Source organism: Muntiacus reevesi, chromosome 3, assembly GCF_963930625.1.
Source record: "Muntiacus reevesi chromosome 3, mMunRee1.1, whole genome shotgun sequence".
In the NCBI taxonomy this organism is placed as follows: Eukaryota; Metazoa; Chordata; class Mammalia; order Artiodactyla; family Cervidae; genus Muntiacus; species Muntiacus reevesi.
This window is the reverse complement of record NC_089251.1, coordinates 44,648,441-44,666,992: the sequence shown is the minus strand read 5'-3', so window position 1 is coordinate 44,666,992 and position 18,552 is coordinate 44,648,441. Positions and strand designations below refer to the sequence as shown.

At 41.1% G+C, this 18,552-nt stretch overlaps 1 protein-coding gene across 3 annotated transcripts in view; it reads right to left on the bottom strand.

Annotated features, from left to right (window-relative positions):
* Positions 1-11,281, bottom strand: part of USP34 (ubiquitin specific peptidase 34) — a 225,087-nt gene extending 213,806 nt beyond the window's left edge. For all 3 annotated transcript variants that reach the window (XR_010662332.1, XM_065929087.1, XM_065929088.1), the window contains exon 1: positions 11,142-11,281. Coding sequence is in view for 2 of the 3 variants with exons in the window: in XM_065929087.1 (XP_065785159.1) it covers positions 11,142-11,184 (43 nt within the window). In the remaining variant the exon portion in view is untranslated. The remainder of the gene's footprint in view (positions 1-11,141) is intronic.
* Positions 11,282-18,552: the final 7,271 nt, after the last annotated feature.

The window sequence follows — 18,552 nt, the reverse complement described above, 5'->3', positions numbered from 1 at the left end:
GTTTCTCTTTTAAAAAAAAACAAAGAGCATGGTTAGATAAAGGTATACTGAAGGAGTAAGAACTAAACTCTAGTCCTAGCTCTGCTACTTATTAGCTGTGTAATCTTGGCCAAATCATTCTATTTCTCATGATTTTTATGAGGTGCCATGAAAATATGTGAAATTACACAATATTCAAATAGTTTCACAAGCAGATTATCATTGTGTTGTATACAATTCAACACAATACTCCAACTCATAAGCACTGCACTACTACCCATTATACTTCGAGTTTCAGACTGTGTTGACTTTTTGAGCACCAATATTGTTAATGGTTTTCAAGCTTATTTATAAAGCAGCTTCTGCCCCTCTTTCTCCTCCCAAAATCTTAATGTAACTCCAATTTACAAAATAGATCAAAATGAGTTTTTCACTTTGAAACAAAGAAGGAGATTCCAAAGTCACCTTCACTCCACTGGAACAGGAACAATGCCACTCCAAGAACAGTTCATAAACCTAGGATTATTACTGAAAATCTTGAAGAAGAAAAAAATTAAGGATAAGACCCTATGGCTTGCCACCAATGATGTCTCTCCAAGTCAACAACAAAAAAAAAACACACAAACAAACCTCATCTTTTTTACAAGGATAGCTTCAGATTCTGAGTGACTTGATGTAATCAAAATATGATACGTTTAACATAAATTACTAGTATCACATCAATTTTTACACTATCCTTTCACTCTTCAGTGAGTGATTATTTAATAGTGGCAAGTCTCTCTCACAGCTCCCAAAATGAGGAGGTGGTGGGAGGAATAACCAAAGATAATACTTGCCAATTTCTGCTTTTCTTGAAACTTAATACACTAAAGGTTAATAATCACACAGAACCATAGCTTTATCTCTTTCACTGAAAGGAATGTACCATTCCTGAAAATTTTTTATCTTAACACTGTAAGAAAGCTCTCATCATTCCTTACCAATCTAGAAGTTAGATTCCCTCTTAGTATATGATTTATCCTTATAGTTAGGGGATTCTTCTTACAAGGGAAAATGGAAACAAAGTATTAGAGTAAAAGAACATTCTGCTGACCACCACCCTCTATTATACCACTCTACCAAGCAGTGGGTCCATTGTCCCCTTGTTTATCTTACTTTGAACACAATGCAGAAGCACTACTGTCTTAAGTATTTTCTTAACTTTCAATTTATTCTGAGCTAGTTTTCTTACTACTGCTGTTAAACTCCTACATTTATCACTGGTTACTGACCCTTTCTCAATAATCAGAATAAAGTTTATGAGTCTAGCAGCAAAGTTACCCAGAGTGAAAAGTCCCTTCCAATTTTGTCTTGTGGTGATTTAGAACCAATACACTGCTAAAACAGCCCACAAACCACAGAGTCAGAATAAACACTTCAAAGACTACGAAGCCTTTACACTCATGCTCTAACGCTGGAAGGATAATTTTTAAAGTTTTATCTAAATAAATTTTTTTAAAAATAAAGTTTCATCATATTGCCAGATTTCCTTCCAGATATGCTCTGTGAGCTACTCAGCAATCTGATTCGAGAGGCTACATTTAAAATAATAACTAGACAATTCCAAAGTCATGTAACAACCCAAATGCCTCAAGAGAGGACTGGTTAAGTTAGTGTATGACCAAACAATGGACTACTACACTAAAAACATAAAAATGACAATATAAGTACATATTAACAAGGAAAGGAACCTACTTCATATCAATAAAAGTAACAGAGTAACATGTAATTAGTTTGTCTACATAAAACAGTGTATCTGAGGAAAGAGAAAAAGAATGACTTAAGAGATGTTTACTAAAACATGATCTCTTACATGAAAGCAGAGTTTCAGGTTATCCTAATTTTCTTCTTCATATTCTGCACTATTGGGTTTTTTCTAAAAAAGCAGGTATCCTTTTTAGAAAGAAAAGCAACAAAGCTACTTTCATTCTCTTCAAAGACTAAGCACCCTGGTAGAGAGATAAGTAAGTAACAATACAGGTTCCCAAATGTTTTCCTGCCACCAAACACTACAGATGACACTTTGCTCAACATGTTCCAAGAAAGTGAATCAGACTGTAACGAAGCACTCACAGGTGAAGATTACACCTAGTCTCCAATACTGGAGAGCTCAGCATGTGGCAATACTGGAATCAAAACTCTTCTGGTTGCACATTAACTCAAATGGTATGTACAGAGGAGACAACTAAAAAGGAGCTCTGGCTTCAGTATTAGAAAGGCACACCTGGGGAAGGGGTGGCAGGAATGGGGGCTTCCCTGGTGGTACAGTGGCTAAGACTCCATGGTCCCAGTACAGGGGGTCCAGGTTCAATCCCCGGTTGGGGAACTAGAGACCACATGCTGCAGCTAAAGATCCCACATGCCAAAGCTAAGACCCAGCACAGCCAAAAAAGAAGCAAAATATATATACATATATATGTATGTGTGTGTGTGTGTGTAAATATATATATATGTATATATGTGTGTGTGTGTATGTATATAAAGAAAGCAACCCATGAGGATATTAACTTCTGTCTCTTTATAGAGCTTCCATGTCAACTGTTTTCACAATTTGCCCCAATTCTCTTCTGTAAATAGCTGCCTCCACTTGCTCAATGTTGCTGCTCCTTCACGTCAGCTACCCAAAGCACTAATTCTAGTTTGGCTACTCACAGCTACCTAGTTCTTCAGTTCAAACATTCTGACAGGAAATATCTGATTTATGGACATTGGTCCCACCAATCCACCAGGTCAGGAGTCTATATGGAATCCAATCAGCGATGGCTAAGGAGAAGGGCCTTTCAGGGGATGTAAGCTAGATAAGGTCTCTCTCTAGAAGAGGTTATAGCCAGGACAAGAGAAAGCTGTCTCTACCACAGTTTAAAAAAAAAAAAAAGTGCAAGAGGAGGCCAAGTGTAAATGACATCAAATCCCAATTAACTGAGTAACCTACATTTGGAGACTTTTTTTTTTTTTAGTTCTACCAGTTTATTGCTACCAACCCATCTCCCTCCACCTTCATGCACACATGCTCAGTCATGTAACCCCATGGACAGCAGCCCGCCAGGCTCCTCTGTCCATGGACTTTTCCAGGCAAGAATACTGAAGTGGGTTGCCATTTCCTTCTCCAGACTTTTTAATTTCTACAGAATTTTAAAGAAAAATAACATTAACAAGTGTTAATCACTTTAAAGTAAAAAGTCCAGTTATTTTCCTGGTATATAAAGTTTTAAATAAATATAATTTAGCAAACTTTCATCCCAGACGCAAATCTCACCATCTATATAGAAAAAATATATATAGCCTTTTTGCATTTCCTATTAATTTAGAATGTAGCTGCTTGGTGTGGATATTTTGCATAAATACATAACATATGTGATACAATCTGTATAATTCATCCACAAACTCTCATATCTACATCACTACTCACAAGAGGCCCAAGAACACTGGTTTACTTAGGCAATCATATTCTTCAAGAACTTTTCATGAACTAAAATGTTCACTAAGCACCTACTCTCTACAGGGCACTATACTATTACTAATATGGTCGCTGTTATGTCTGACTCTGTGACCCCATGGACTGTAGCCCACCAGGCTCCTTTGTCCATGGGATACTGAAGGCAAGAATACTGGGGTGGATTACCATTCCCTACTCCAGAGGATCTTCCCAATCCAGGGACTGAACCAGGGTCTCCTGCATTGCAGGCAGATTCTCAACCACCTGAGACACCAGGGAAGCCCTATTAGTAATCCAGCATCCAGCAAGGAAGGCTCTTGTTTTAAAAAAAAAAAAGAAAAAAAGGTGGGGGGAGGGGGTGGGCTGTAACTTATGTGCATATTCTAAACAAAAGGTACATGGTGTCTTCTTAAGAGAGACTGGAAAAGTTTTCAGAAAGCCTCACAGAAAAAACTGAGAATTGAGGCTAGAAACATGAGTTTGCACCAAACTGTGCTGTGATGGAGCTCTCATGTGGCTCAGTGGGTAAAGAATCTGTTTGCAATGAAGGAGACACAGGAGATGCGGGTTTGATCCCTGGGTCAGGAATATCCCCTGGAGGAAGAAATAGCAATCCATTCCAGTATTCTTGCCTGGGAAATTCCATGGACAGAGGAGTCTAGCAGTCTACAAAGGGTGGCAAAGAGTTGGACATGACTGAGGAGCAACTGAGCACATCATTAAAAATTAAAAAGTGAAAAAACACACAAAAAAAGGCAGGGGGAGTACATGATAAATTAAACCTAGGGTTGATACATTAGTAAGTGAACAGCTCTTATAATATAAAACATTAAAACCTGAAGAGTAGGAAAAGAACACCACCAACACATTAAATAAGAAATGCAAACAGCCAATAAAAAATTTAAAATTGGATAACACATTTTTTGCTGAAATATTCAGCAAAAGTGAGAGTGCTTAAGTTGCAAAAACACCACTGAAAGAAGAGAAATCAGTATATCCTCTCTGGAAAGCAGTTAGACAATATAAAACAAAGAAGTTTACATTTTTAAAACCACTTCTAAAAGTCTGTACTTTTAGCCACTTCTAAGAATCTATTTTTAAAAACCCAGTGATTAAAAGATTTATATGCAGGGATGTTCATTTGCAGCTTTATTTATACTACTGAAGAACTGAAAACAAGAATACCATGAGGAAAAATTAAATTGCATACAAAATAGAACATCATACAGACAAAAACATGTTTTAAGAAAGTTAAGGGAAATGATCAAACAATCTTAGGTGAAACAAGGTGAAACTAAGTGTGTGTGTGTGTGTGTGTACATATATATATATATATATATATATCTCATTCTCAATTTTAAAACTGCTGGGAACCCCCTGGTGGTCCAGTGGCTGAGTTCCAGTCACTGCTGAGGGCTCTCTGGTTCAATTCTTGGCAGGGGAACTAAGAGTCCACAAACCAAGTGGTGCAGTCAGAAAAAAAAAAGTGTAAATATGTACCTAAAAAATATGATGTAAAAATACTTCAAAGTATCAACAGAAATCATCATTGGATAGTAAGATTACAGGTGACTTAAACTTGAATAGTTTGGGGGGGGAGGGTTGGGAGGGAGGGGACATGCCATGGGATCTTAGTTCCCCCACCAGCAAAGTAACCCACAACTCTGCAGTGGGAAGCATGGATCTTAACCACTGGACTGCCAGGGAAGTCCCTGCAACCTGCAATCAGGAAAAATAGTAAGTGAAAAAGGGAAAGGAAGCATAGCCCATTTGGCAACAGTCTATCACACCTTGGTCATTACTGAAAAGTTTCACACTTTCTGAAAAAAATAAAAATTCTCATTAAAACACATTCAACCTACACATAAATACCTGTAGATATATAGATACTATCATTATTAAACATATAAAAAGTATTAACATATTTCATAAATATAGTGCTAAAGCTAGATATCAATAGTTATCATTGACAATGCAGATAGTTGGCTAGTAATAATCTACTAGTGCTTTATGATTTATAAATTACAAAGATATATGAGTTGAAACTCTATTTTTGAAAAATAATATTTCAAATAGTAACTATTTTAAGAGACTAATCTTAGCAAGGTTTACTGAAATAAAAAACTTAGCAATTTGGTACTGTATTGCAGTAAAATCAAATTTCCAATCAGTTCAAGTTTTAGAATTAAATGTCTACCAAAAAATGTTACATTACTAGTTATTTCATGCCTATATACTTATATTTTTAAAACCCTAGAAATGTGTAGTTTATTAAAGAGCTCACTGCTGATAAATATTAAGATATATTAAGACAGATTACCATTCGGCTACATTTACCACGACTTATAAATTCTTTTTACAGTGAGCACAGAATCAAGCCCAAACTTGTGAAAACTTAAAAATTTAGTAGTTTTTTATTCTGCCAATCAGTGTATTCATAATGTCTTCAATTTGAATAGATCATCATAAAGCTTTTACAGCATAGCCTAATTATTAAAGAGCATTAGCTTTTAGCCCAAACTGAGATTAGAAAGTGAAAGAAAGTGAAGTCGCTCAGTCGTGTCCAACTCTTTGTGACACCATGGACTGTAGCCTACCAGGCTCCTCTGTCCATGGGATTCTCCAGGCAACAGTACTGGAGTGGGTTGCCATTTTCTTCTCCAGGGGATCTTCCCGACCCAGGGATCGAACCCAGGTCTCCCACATTGCTGGCAGACGCTTTAACCTCTGAGCCACCGGGGAAGCCCTGAGATTAAGTCCTCTACAAATCCTGACTCCACCAAATAAAGTCTAGTGACCCTAATCCTTGGTTCTCTTACCTAAAAAGGGGTGATAAGGTACCTACCTCAAAGAACTGATAAAGTTCCCAACACAAATGGCTTAATATTCTTTAAAAATAAAAATGCAAACAGAATTATTCTGCAAATACTGACATCACAGTATCCTGAGTTCTAGCTTAGGTAAGACTACTAAGCAGGTGACAGGTGATCTCCAGCCAATCACTTAGCCTTATACTCTTTGTGACCCCATGGACTATACAGTCCATGGCATTCTCCAGGCCAGAATACTGGAGTGGGTAGCCTTTCCCTTCCCCAGGGGATCTTCCCAACCCAGGGATTGAACCCAGGTCTTCCGCATTGCAGGAGGATTCTTTACCAGCTGAGCCACCAGGGAAGCCCCAGAATACTGGAGTGGGTAGCCTTTCCCTTCCCCAGGGGATCTTCCCATCTCAGGGATCAAACCAGGGTCTCCTGCATTGCAGGTGGATTCTTTACCAACTGAGCTCTCAGGGAAACCCATTAAGAAAAAAAAGAGCAAACAATTATTCTGCCAATACTGGTATCAGAGTAGCCTGAGTTCTAACTTGGATAAGACTACTAAGCAGGTGACACAGGTGATCCTCAGCCAATCACTTAGCCTTTCTGAGGTTCAACTTTTTCACCTTTAAAATTGAGATACTAGAGTTTCCTGGTGGTCCAGTAGTTCGGACTCCATGCTTTCACTGCAGTGGGCCTCGGTTCCATTCCTGGTCAGGAAACTAAGATCCTGGAAGGCACGTGGCAAGGCCAAAAAAAAAACTGTGATACTAATACGTACTCCTGCCTATCACAAAGGACAGCTAGGAAAGACAAATGAATTGCCCATTTAAAACACCTGACCCAGCAATACCACTTCTGGGCATGCACACTGAGGAAATCAGATCTGAAAGAGACACGTGCACCCCAATGTTCATCGCAGCACTGTTTATAATAGCTAGGACATGGAAGCAACCTAGATGCCCATCAGCAGATGAATGGATAAGGAAGCTGTGGTACATATACACCATGGAATATTACTCAGCCGTTAAAAAGAATTCATTTGAGTCAGTTCTAATGAGATGGATGAAACTGGAGCCCATTATACAGAGTGAAGTAAGCCAGAAAGATAAAGAACATTACAGCATACTAACACATATATATGGAATTTAGAAAGATGGTAATGATAACCCTATATGCAAAAAAGAAAGAGAGACACAGAAGTACAGAACAGACTTTTGAACTCTGTGGGAGAAGGTGAGGGTGGGATGTTTCGAAAGAACAGCATGTATATTATCTATGGTGAAACGGATCACCAGCCCAGGTGGGATGCATGAGACAAGTGCTCGGGCCTGGTGCACTGGGAGGACTCAGAGGAGTCGGGTGGAGAGGGAGGGGGGATCGGGATGGGGAATACGTGTAACTCTATGGCTGATTCATGTCAATGTATGACAAAACCCACTGAAATGTTGTGAAGTAATTAGCCTCCAACTAATAAAAAAAATTTTTTTAAATTTAAAAAAAAGAAAATAAAACATTTGGCAAAGTGTAATTCACTAAACACACACAGAGTAAAATCCACAACAAACAAATAGTTCAAAAGCTGGCTGGACACTTAAGGCCATTTTCACTCTGCTATAGAGAAATTTACTTCACCAAGACAGTGACCTCACTTAACTAGTTGAGCTAGCTATACATATGCAAATGGCCCAAAGCATAACTTCTCATCAACATCCACAAATGTCAGTTAACCTAGTTCAAAAAAGTAGCTATAAAAGCAGAAAATACACAAACTCAACAAGTAAAGGAATATAAACTTAAAATTATTTCCTAAACTGAACGAAACTCCCCAAACTGACAGGAGCAAAATTCACTCAATATATTCCAAACTTTTAAGACATCTTCCTCATTAAAAACAAAGCACTGGAAAGAATATGAAAACTCAAGTATGTTAGTATTGTTATTTTTTTGTTGCTGTTAGTATTGTTGAAACTGATTATTCTAACACTAAAGCCAAATATTATTTTGAAAATTAATTTCAAGTTTCAGGATATCTGTCAAGACTATACTGAAAAAACGGAATGCAGTGGTCCTTATTACCAAGTCCTAAGCCTGGTTCTACAGACGTTACTTCAGTGGTCCCTTAACCTACAAAATTCTGTCTGTATACTGTATATATTTCTATGGTGAGAGGTTTAGATTCTCAGCAGGACTAGAGGTATAACTGGTAATATTAATATCCTCATCAAAAACTGATGACAAAAGGAAGCTATTGTATTTTGTCATCTATTTTTAACTACATTTTGTTATTTTTAAAATAAACACTTCACTGCAAGTCATTAACCTTATCAAAACTCTTAAGTATATTAGATATAAAGCTCTACTATCCACATCATGTCTATCTTTTCATTTAAAACACGAAATTTTTACATTATACATTTACTAGTGTGTCCAGACAGACTGAAGTTTGATCAGTTTGCAAATTAAAACAAGAAGTAAGTTTTTAGTTTATTTTAATTCTATCTTCCCAACACACCACCTAAAAAATATACTAATTTTATTTCTCCTTTTGGTTAAACTGTTCGGGGAGTTATAGTGAAAGAAAAAATCTGAGTACAGTATTTGGGGGCTTTAACTGAATTTCTAATCTAGGATGAAATGATGTTCATCTTTGCAGAACTGTATGGAGGATAAAAAAGAGATTTCATGTACAATTATTGTGAATGAGGTTATAAGAAAGACTTATAACTTACTTTAACTACAACAAGTTTTATCAAGTTCCAACCATCATGTTCCAACCCAGTCATGGATAAACGTTACTATAATGAGATACAGTTAATACCCCCTGCTCTCAGGAAACTTAAGCATCTTATGTTTGAGGTACAGTAACTAAACAAAGGAAAAATGAAAACAACTGTAAAACAACTAAGAGAAGGAGGAACAGGGAGGAAGGAACATGTCAAAGCTTGGTATACCAACAAATAAAATTGCTGAAGTAATTTTTTTTTTAAAGGAAGCTTCTTTGTCAGATTAGTGTTTAAAAGTCAAATTCTTAAACTGAAGTTTTAGAGGGTCTGCACCGCCAGGTTTTGTGAAACTGGCTCAACTAACCGTATTTAATTAAAGGTAACAAAAGCTAAGTTTCTAACTCTCCATAAATCAACAGCTCTAAGGGTTTCCCTAAAGTGCTAAATTCTAGGGGTTCTTTCATTACGTCTCTTTTCAAAAGATAAGGATTAACAAACTTTAGTGTCTCTAGATAGCACGCCTAAAGTTTTTAATTTTTAAACAACTATTAAAAGCAGGTTCTTACAACAAAATTCTGTAAAGCAATTATCTTTCAATAAAATATTTTAAAAGCAGGTTATTCTAATATATAAGATAACAAAGCTATCGTTTCCAGTTTCAAAATTATCAAGCCATAGTCCCACAACTTGCATCTGAGATATATAAAACACAGTTCACTGAAATAAGTACTAAGGACTTAAGTTTATCATATCATAAACCACCTGCACCAAAAATAACAGTATCTTAAAATATATACAAATAACCTCAAAGGTGTACCTGTGGCTGATTCTTGTTGATGTATGACAGAAAACCACAGAATTCTATTAAGCAATTATCCTTCAATTATGAAATTTTAATATATATATATATATATATATACACAATAACCTTAAAATTTCAGGGAAATTTAGAATGAAACATACTGGAAAGTGTAGTTTGAATTTATGCAAAAGCCTGCTTCCACCTGTCAGGAAGAAAACAGAGGCAAAAGTAAACTAGAACCCTTCCACTTTTATTATTGCCTTTGCTCATTAAACTCAAACACAAACTAGACGATATATTTTATAATCAAGTTGTTTTAAAGATTAGAAAGTAAACAGTTTGGCAGTCTTTCGAATATCACACACAAAATACAAATTCAAAATCCACAAAAGCTGTTCGTAAATCAACATTTTCTCAACCCTTAACTTTTTGTAAATTAATCTTTTATCTAAATCACCTCGCCCAACTAGGCCTTTGAGCCCAGAAATAGTTAACTTGCAACATGTCTTGCTTCTTTAAGCTAAGATACCATCTTACAAGAGTCTGGAGTGAAATAAATTAAAGGAATCTAACTAGAAAAGAGCAATGCACGCTTTGAAATAATAAAAAGTATATGGAATAAGGCCTTTCATTCCAGGAGACAGGCCATGACTATCCCAGGATGGTATCTGTACTACAGTGCTCTCCCTGATATAAGAGAATTGATCATTAAAACGACGATTGGTACACTAAGAGACATCATTAACTAATTTTTTTAAAAAAATAGATATAAGGGTTCCAATAATCACTATCACTGCTCATTTTCAGCTATTTAAGGACAGGCAGAAAGGTTTAATACACCTACACACCCCCAAGGGAGGGGAAAACCACCAACCACCTCCCAAGGAGTTTAATGAAAATTAGCAGGTTAAGAGGCCTCGGCCGCACGCTGAAAATCAAAGAGGGCGGCCGGAGGGTCGAAGGGTTCGGACTGCAGAAGAGAGACTGGTACTCGGACCCCACCTCGCCTCACCTTCCCGTCAGGGCGAAGGAGGCGAAGGCTCATTAGTGCCTTCGTTAATTGACACCTGTAATGAGGAAACTTTCCGAGAGCGGATACCGCTCAGGCCCGGCCTGGCCGGAGCTCCGCGGCGGGCCCCTCTCGGGCGCCCAGGTAACCGGGCCGGGCTGGGCCCGAGGCGCCGCGGCGGCCGCGCCACCGCGCACCTTCCCGGGGCGCTAGGCCCGCACGCCGGCCGGTTCGGCCGCCGTCTCCCGCAGGCCGCGGCAGCTCGGGGAAGCCGGAGAGCGGCGCGGGGACCCCAAACCCTACACCCCGACAGGCCGCCGCCGCGGCTACTTACTTTCATTTAACACCTCCACCAGGTCTGCGCAGTTCTCGCACATCGTTCGGCCGCCGCCCCCCCCCTCCCCCGCTTCGGATCGCACTGACTGATCCCGATCGGCGGGGGGAGGGGAGAGAGGCGGAGGAGGGGGCCGGCCGGCCGGCGGGGCGGGGAGGCGACGAGGGCGGGCGGCGGCGGGGACGGGGCGGGGAGCTGGAGGATGGGGGAGGGGGCCGGCGGTCCCCGGAGCGGGCGGGGGAGAGGAGGGGGGCGAGGGGAGGTGCGCGGGCCGGAGGGGCGCGGAGGCGCCGGCGGCGGGGAAGGGGGGGGGAGGACGGGGGGAGGGGAGAGGGAGGGAGGGGGCGGGTGGGGAGCGAAGCAGCAGAGTCACTTCACCGACCAGACGCCGCGGCCACCGCCGACGCCGCCGCCATTTTAATAGAGCGTTCGGGCTGCGCTCGGCTTTTTCCGTCCGGGCGAAGGAGCCGACGAGAAGGGCCTCGCGCTCTCATTCCTGCGCCTCCCTCCCTCTCTTCGCCTCCCACCTCTCCCTCCGCACACACGCCGCACGCCCCACACCCCGCCGCGGCCGGCTTGCCGCCCTCCCTTTCCTCTTCCGTCGGGCCTCCCCGCCCTCGGTCCACCCCCTCAGCGCGCTCGCCCACCCCGCCCAGCCCGGATCTCTGTCAGCGGCCGGAAGGGAAGCGCGAAGCCAGCGCGGCCGCGGGGGGAGTCCGGGTGAGTTAGAGAAGATGGCGGAGCTCCGGGCAGGTCGCGGTTGCGCGGCGTCGCCCACCGAGGCCGCTCCGCGGGCCCCGAGACCCAGCAAGCGCCGGCTCACTCTCACCGCCCTGTCCCCCGCCCCTGCGCTTCGCCATTTTAACTCTGGGTTCCCCGGGGGGGGGGGGGGACTTGGTACTCATTTGTCCCGTCCCCCTCACCCGAACTCAGGCTTTTGGGGTTGCGGGAGACTGGGGTTCGGGGGAGCCGGCTGGAGCGACGCCGCAGCCCAGGAGGGGACACGCAGCTCTCTCCCCGCGGGGTTTTGGAAGAATGGGACAGCCCAGGGCTGACTTAAGCAGCGGGCGTGTTGTTCGCCCGCCTCTGTGCAGTTCGTCTGTCCGCGAGCAGTGATAACACTGATGTGACCAGAAATGGCGGAGTGAAGTGTCCCTGGGCATCTCCTCTTTTTTCCGCAAGAGGGCCCCCTACGAACTGCCCTAAGAGTCTTCACCTGAAATAGCGTAGTATGCTTCTCCGCGAAGAGCAAATAATACGGGAATTAAGTCGAAGAGCGGAGAATGAAGAACAGGTGGAGGGAAGGGGCCACTCAGCTGAAGTTTGTTGTAACAACTAGCTAGCTTTGGGAAAATCTTCCTCGCCTGCACTGATACTGTCCTCACTGATTTCTATATCCAGTACGTTCCTTTAGAGATATGACTGAGAAGTCCAGTTTACATAGTAGCATCTTTGAGATCCATAGCCAGAGAGCTTTGGAGGCCTTGTGGGAGTTCTTTTACAGATTTTGTCGCGGTTAGATCACACCATCCCTTCACTCGAGGACCACCTTGCCCGTTTTGCCTTTCTGCCGCTTTAAGTTGATGCTAAAGTTTCTGTTAAACCTGTTTTGAGTTGTTCCATCCGAGCAGGTGATCCTTAGGAGCTGTAACTATTTTGCCATTGTCTTTTCTTCCCAGCTTTCCCACAAAACTTGGGTTTCTGCAGACTTTGGATCCTGTGGCAGCCATTGTCCATCCAGCATCCATTCCCACCCATCCCTCTTCTCTTCCCACAGGGAAACTTACCAAACCTAGTTGTTTTACTGGTGGCAGCTGAGAGGAAGCTTGATGCGTGAAAGGAAAGCCCCAGGGATTCTTGGTGTTTGCTTTAAAATATCATGAACACTGCTCAGTATGCTGTAATAACATATGTGGGAAAAGAATTTGCAAAATAATAAATACATGTATATGTATAATTGAATCACACCTGAAACTAATACAGCATTGTTAATCAGCAATATAAAAAATTTTAAACATCATGTAATTGTTTCTCAAGGGTTACCCATGTTGTTTTGAGTTCTTGCCAATGAAATATAAGCAGAAATCTGCAGAGCAGGTCTGTTGCAGGGAAAAGCCAATTCTGACTCCACAGTGGAGTGTTTGGATGACTTGCTTTTCTCTGCTTTTGTTATCTTAATCATACATAATGGCCTGCTTCAGAGAATCCTGCTTCTCCGCCTTACTGTTAAAGTGCCTTTGTTAGGAACCCTGTCCACCTGTAGATGGCAGGAAGGAAGAAATTAACACATACACTGCCCCAGAGCTTGCCATTCTAGGAGATATTTGCAAGATTAATGGCCTTTTTACTTTGTTTCTTCACCTACCCCCTATCTCTGATCTGTGAAAGATCCTAGCATCCAGACTTGGCAAGATGGTCATTTGAGACTTTAGTTTGCCATTTATCCATCAGCCCGTGGCTCTCCAAATAAAATCCTTGCCTAAACACCTCATCTCCTTTTTATTGGCCTGTCTTGTGGTGAGCAGAGCCAGTTTGGACTTGTAACAGGTCTTTGAGAAAGAATTTCCCATTCCTAATAAAAGAAAAGGACATTCTGCCTGAAACATGATCTTGATACTCTAATAAGGCATCTAGTTTGTGATTTTTTTAAACAACAAAACCACAACAGGGTAAAAGCCAACCATACAATTGATAATAAGGTATAGGACCCTGATGCATCTTTGAGCAGCTCTCCACCCCTAGACTGACTATGCAAGAAAAAATAAATCCCTTTTTCCTTAACCATCTCTTATATTTCCATTGCTTGTAGCCAAACACATTGCTAACTGATAGAGTTATTTTCATGTGGGTCCACTATGGTTTAAGACCAGAGAGAACCCATAACAGTTCTTGAAAATGAGGACAACTAATATAAAGGCAGAGTACTAGGATGTAATACATCCCAGGTGCCTCTAGTGCTAAAGAACTTGCCCAGCAATGCAGAAGTCATAAGAGATGGGGGTTCAATCCCTGAGTCGGAAAGATACCCTGGAGAAGGGAATGGCAACCCACTCCAGTATTCTTGCCTGGAGAATCCCATGGACAAAGGAGCCTGGCAGGCTACAGTCCATGGGGTCGCAAAGAGTTGGATACGACTGAAGAGTCTTAGCACACGCAGGATATATACAAGACACACTCTGATTTTTAAAGAAATAGCTTCTTAATAATTGCCACCCAATTGTCTTACTTTAAGAAATTGTGTGAAATGATGCTTAGTTTAAAATCCTTTTGAGAGTCTAGAGATTTTTTTGTCATGAGTGATCATGGAGCTTCAGTCATCACTTTAGGGCTCACAAATATTTCTGTGATGAGCCAAATAATATTTTAGGCATCACAGGCACTCCAAGTCTCTCATCACAACTATTCAACTCTGTTAGCACAAAAGCAGCCGTAGATGATACACCATGGAATAAGTGTGGCTGTGTTCCAATAAAAATTTTAACATAATGGACACTGAAAATTGATATTCATATTTTCATGTGTTACAAAATACTATTTTTGTTTTGATTTTTTCCAACCACTTAAAAGTGTAAAAACCATTCTTAGCCTACAGTCCATACAAAAATGTGAAAATGGCCAGATTTGGCCTATGGGCTGTAGTTCACCATCCCTTTATCCACTTCAGTTGCTTAAGAGAGAAAAGCGTAGAAGCCAGTAAAACAAGGTTGCCTGCCTCCTAACTAGAATCTTCACTCTTCTGTGCTGACTTTGTTAAATGTATCAAGAGAGACCTTTGAATATATTTGAAAGATGTGCATTCCAAAAGAATAAAGCTGAATCTCTGGTAAAATACCCCCTAAATTCCTCATGCAAATCTCAATTTTCAAACCAATAATAAGCAACCACCATACACCCTGTACAGCTAGATTGATAAAGATGACTGTCTTCATTATTTTGTATACATGTCACCATCTAGTGGTAGAATTATGCTTTCAGTAAAATTATACAATCTACTTTGAAATTTCTAATTCTTGAGTTTGTAGTATATGTGTGGTATATTCCTAGGTACTTGCCTGAAAGCCAGCCTACATAAACACCTTGGAAAATTGATATTGCCATGGAAATTATTTGCTCTTCTTAGCATTCTGATTGCAGTTATTGAACACAGGATTTTTGTCTCTAGAGTTTAGGGCTAAAGCCTGGTATTACTATCCAAAAACAGTTATTACAAAATTTATTCTTCTCCCTCACACCCACACTCATTGTCATTTTGTGAAACTTAAGGCCATTCTTTGAAGGCAAGTATGCTGTTGTTTTCTCTCCATAGCACCTAGATCAGTGCTTTGTACATTAACTCAGCAAATTGCTGTTTGGTTCTTACACTGCTATCATAAATTGGATTATATCACCTCCCTACTTAGATCTCTTCAGTATTTCCTATTACATTAAGAAAAAACTCTACTTGGGCCTTCCCCACCTATCCTGTTTTTAACATCACTTGCTACATTCCAACCACACTACTGTGCTTTCTAACAAAAAAGTCCTGCTCTGGTTCTTGATGAATGTTTCTTTCTAGGACATGCTTTCTAATTTTGAAATGGCTAACTTCTTATCCTCGAGGTTTCAACCTACACACCATCTAAAAAACTCCCCTGTAATATTTTATCACAGCACTATTCCCACTGTAGCTCTTCCTATAATAATTTTATTTCTGTTTATTTGTATCAGGATGCATTAGACTGCAAGTAAAATTTTTTTCAGAATAAATCGCTTAAACAAATAGGGCTTGTTTTCCTCTTGTAACAGACAATAGTAGCTAGTTCAGGGCTGATACAGTGGCTCAAGGGTATGGACCCAAGCTCTTTGATTCTAACTTCTATATATCGGCTTGTAATCTAGTTGTAAGATGGCCGCCATAGCACTGACTGACTGCTTTAAAGACAAGAAGAAGGAAAGATGGTGATGTCCTGTCTTGGATTGGATTCCCCCAAAAGCAGACCCTGAAACAAAGACACAAATGAAGAGAATTTATTTTGGTGTCATCCTAAGAAACACAGGATACTGAAAAGTGAGAAGGAAATTTGGAGGAGGGGATACTGGGGGATGGGATCCTAATCAGTAAAGAATTACTAACATTAAGCTCTTTACTCCCAAGGGTAACTGGAGCCTGATTCTGCTGGGAAACCAAACCAGTATAAAACATGTCTTAAAATCACTCTACCTGAGGGACAAGGAAGCTGGGTATTTACATCTTCTCCCTCTAGTCACTGATTGTTTGTTGTTAGGAGGGAGGGGTGTGAGCAGCAAAGTCAGCTTGGCTTTGCTCAGGCAGGCAGAGAACAACCTCAGACACAGAAAGGCAGGTGCTAGCAGTTGGGAGTTTGGCCCCTGCATGAAGTGATAAGATCTAGGGAATACAGGCAGAGCACTCTCAGTATGTGATATGCCCCACTTCCCTCTTCTGTCTGCCTTCAGTACAGGGACAGTATCTGGAGAAGCAGCCCCGATTTCAAAACAATAAATCTATAAGCAAAAAGCAAAAGCCAAGGCATTGAAAATGACAAAGTAGAAAGAGAAAAGGTCTGGGTCCCTGGTGGCATTGTTGAGCAGCTGAAACAGTGCTAGCAACTACTTGTTACTGTATAAGACATTTGATGGTCCAACAAAGAATTAAACCCTAAGGCCACTAATGGAGTTTTGTGGCACAATGCTGTCGTTAAAAATTGTGTGAAACTAACAGTTGCTCAGTCATGTCCAACTCTTTGTGACCCCATGAACTGTATAGAATTCTCTAGGCCAGGATACTGGAGTGGGTAGCCATTCCCTTCTCCAGCAGATCTTCCCCAAAGCAATGGAAAGCTTCTAAGTGTGGAAGCAAGACAATCAGGTTGTATTTTAAAATACTCGACTAATCTGTAGAGAACAGGTTGGTGATAGGGACAGCTGAGGGTTGTTAATATTAATCCAGAAAGATGATGATAGTTTGGAGAAAGGTGAAAGGAAAGAAATGGAGAGCCCATTCTAAGATTGTTTTAGAGGTAGAAAGAAGAAAACAAACACAAAACTGGTTGAGGGACTTCCTAGGTGGTCCAGTGGTTAAGAATTCAATCTCCAATGCAGGGCACGAGGATTTGATCCCTAGTCAGGGAACTAGGATTCCACATGCCATGGGGCAACTAAGCTTGCACACCACAACTACAAAGCCTGCATACCTCAACAAGATCCTGAGTGCCACAACTAAGACCCAACGTAGCCAAAAATAAATAAATACTTGGTTGATGGGTATGGGAGAGAAGATAGTATTCGAGCCGTCTCCAAATTTGTGACTTGCCCAAGTGGGTAAACGGTGGTGCTGTGCCATTCACCAAGACAGGGATCATTTAAAGGAAGGCCAAAGGGAAGTTAAGTATAGTCAGTAGTGACAGGTACTATGTTTTTTGTTGGTTTTTTTTTTTTTTAAGATTTAATTTATTTTTTGCTGTGCTGGGTCTTTGTTGATGCTAATAGGCTTTCTCTAGTTGGCATGAGCAAAGGTGCTCTTTGTTGCAGTGCACAAGCTTCTCATTGTGGCTTCTCTTGTTGCGAAGTGCAGACTCTAGGACACAGGGCTCAGTAGCTCTAGCATATGAGCTTAGTTGCCCCGAGGCATGTGGGATCTTCCCAGACCAGGGATTGAACTCATGTCCCCTGCATTGGCAGGCGGATTCTTAACCACTGAGCCACCAGAGAAGCCCACAGCTACTATTTTAGAAGTGCTCAGCCTGAGGTACCTGAGAGGTAACCAAAAGGAGTTGTTAATTAAGCAGTTGTTTGAATCTAAAGCACAGAAGAACATTCTGGGCTGGAAGTGCTAATATGAAAGCAATTCTTAGTATGCTAGCTCTTTGCCTTATGGGGAAAAGAAAACTGCTGGATATTTAGCATTACAAGTTTCAGGCGTGAAGAAGTAGGAAAAAACCAGTTCCCTCAACTGTTCTCTTAACAGGAAAGCAAAATCTTTCCAGAAATTCTAACTTTACATTTGGTCTTATTACCCAAAACTCTGTCACATGGCCTCCTTTAAGCCTCAAAGAAAGCTTGAAAATCCAGTGTTTCACTTTACAGCCTGCATGATGGAAGAAGGAAAAACTAGCTGGCAGCAAGTACTGAGTTTACAGTATCTGCTGCAAGTGGTAAATGAAGCCACAGGATCGTACAGGGAGAGGGAATACCTAGAAGAGAGCCTCGAAGAACTCTTAACATTTAAAGTTTGGGTAGAAGAGAGGATGCCCCAAAGACTTGAAAGAACATGGTGGGAGAAGGAGGAGGGATTTTGGTACCATTTAAGCCAAAGCCTCTGCCTACAATGCGGGAGACCCAGGTTTGATCCCTGGGTTGGGAAGATCGTCTGGAGAAGAAAATGGCAACCCACTCCAGTACTCTTGCCTGGAAA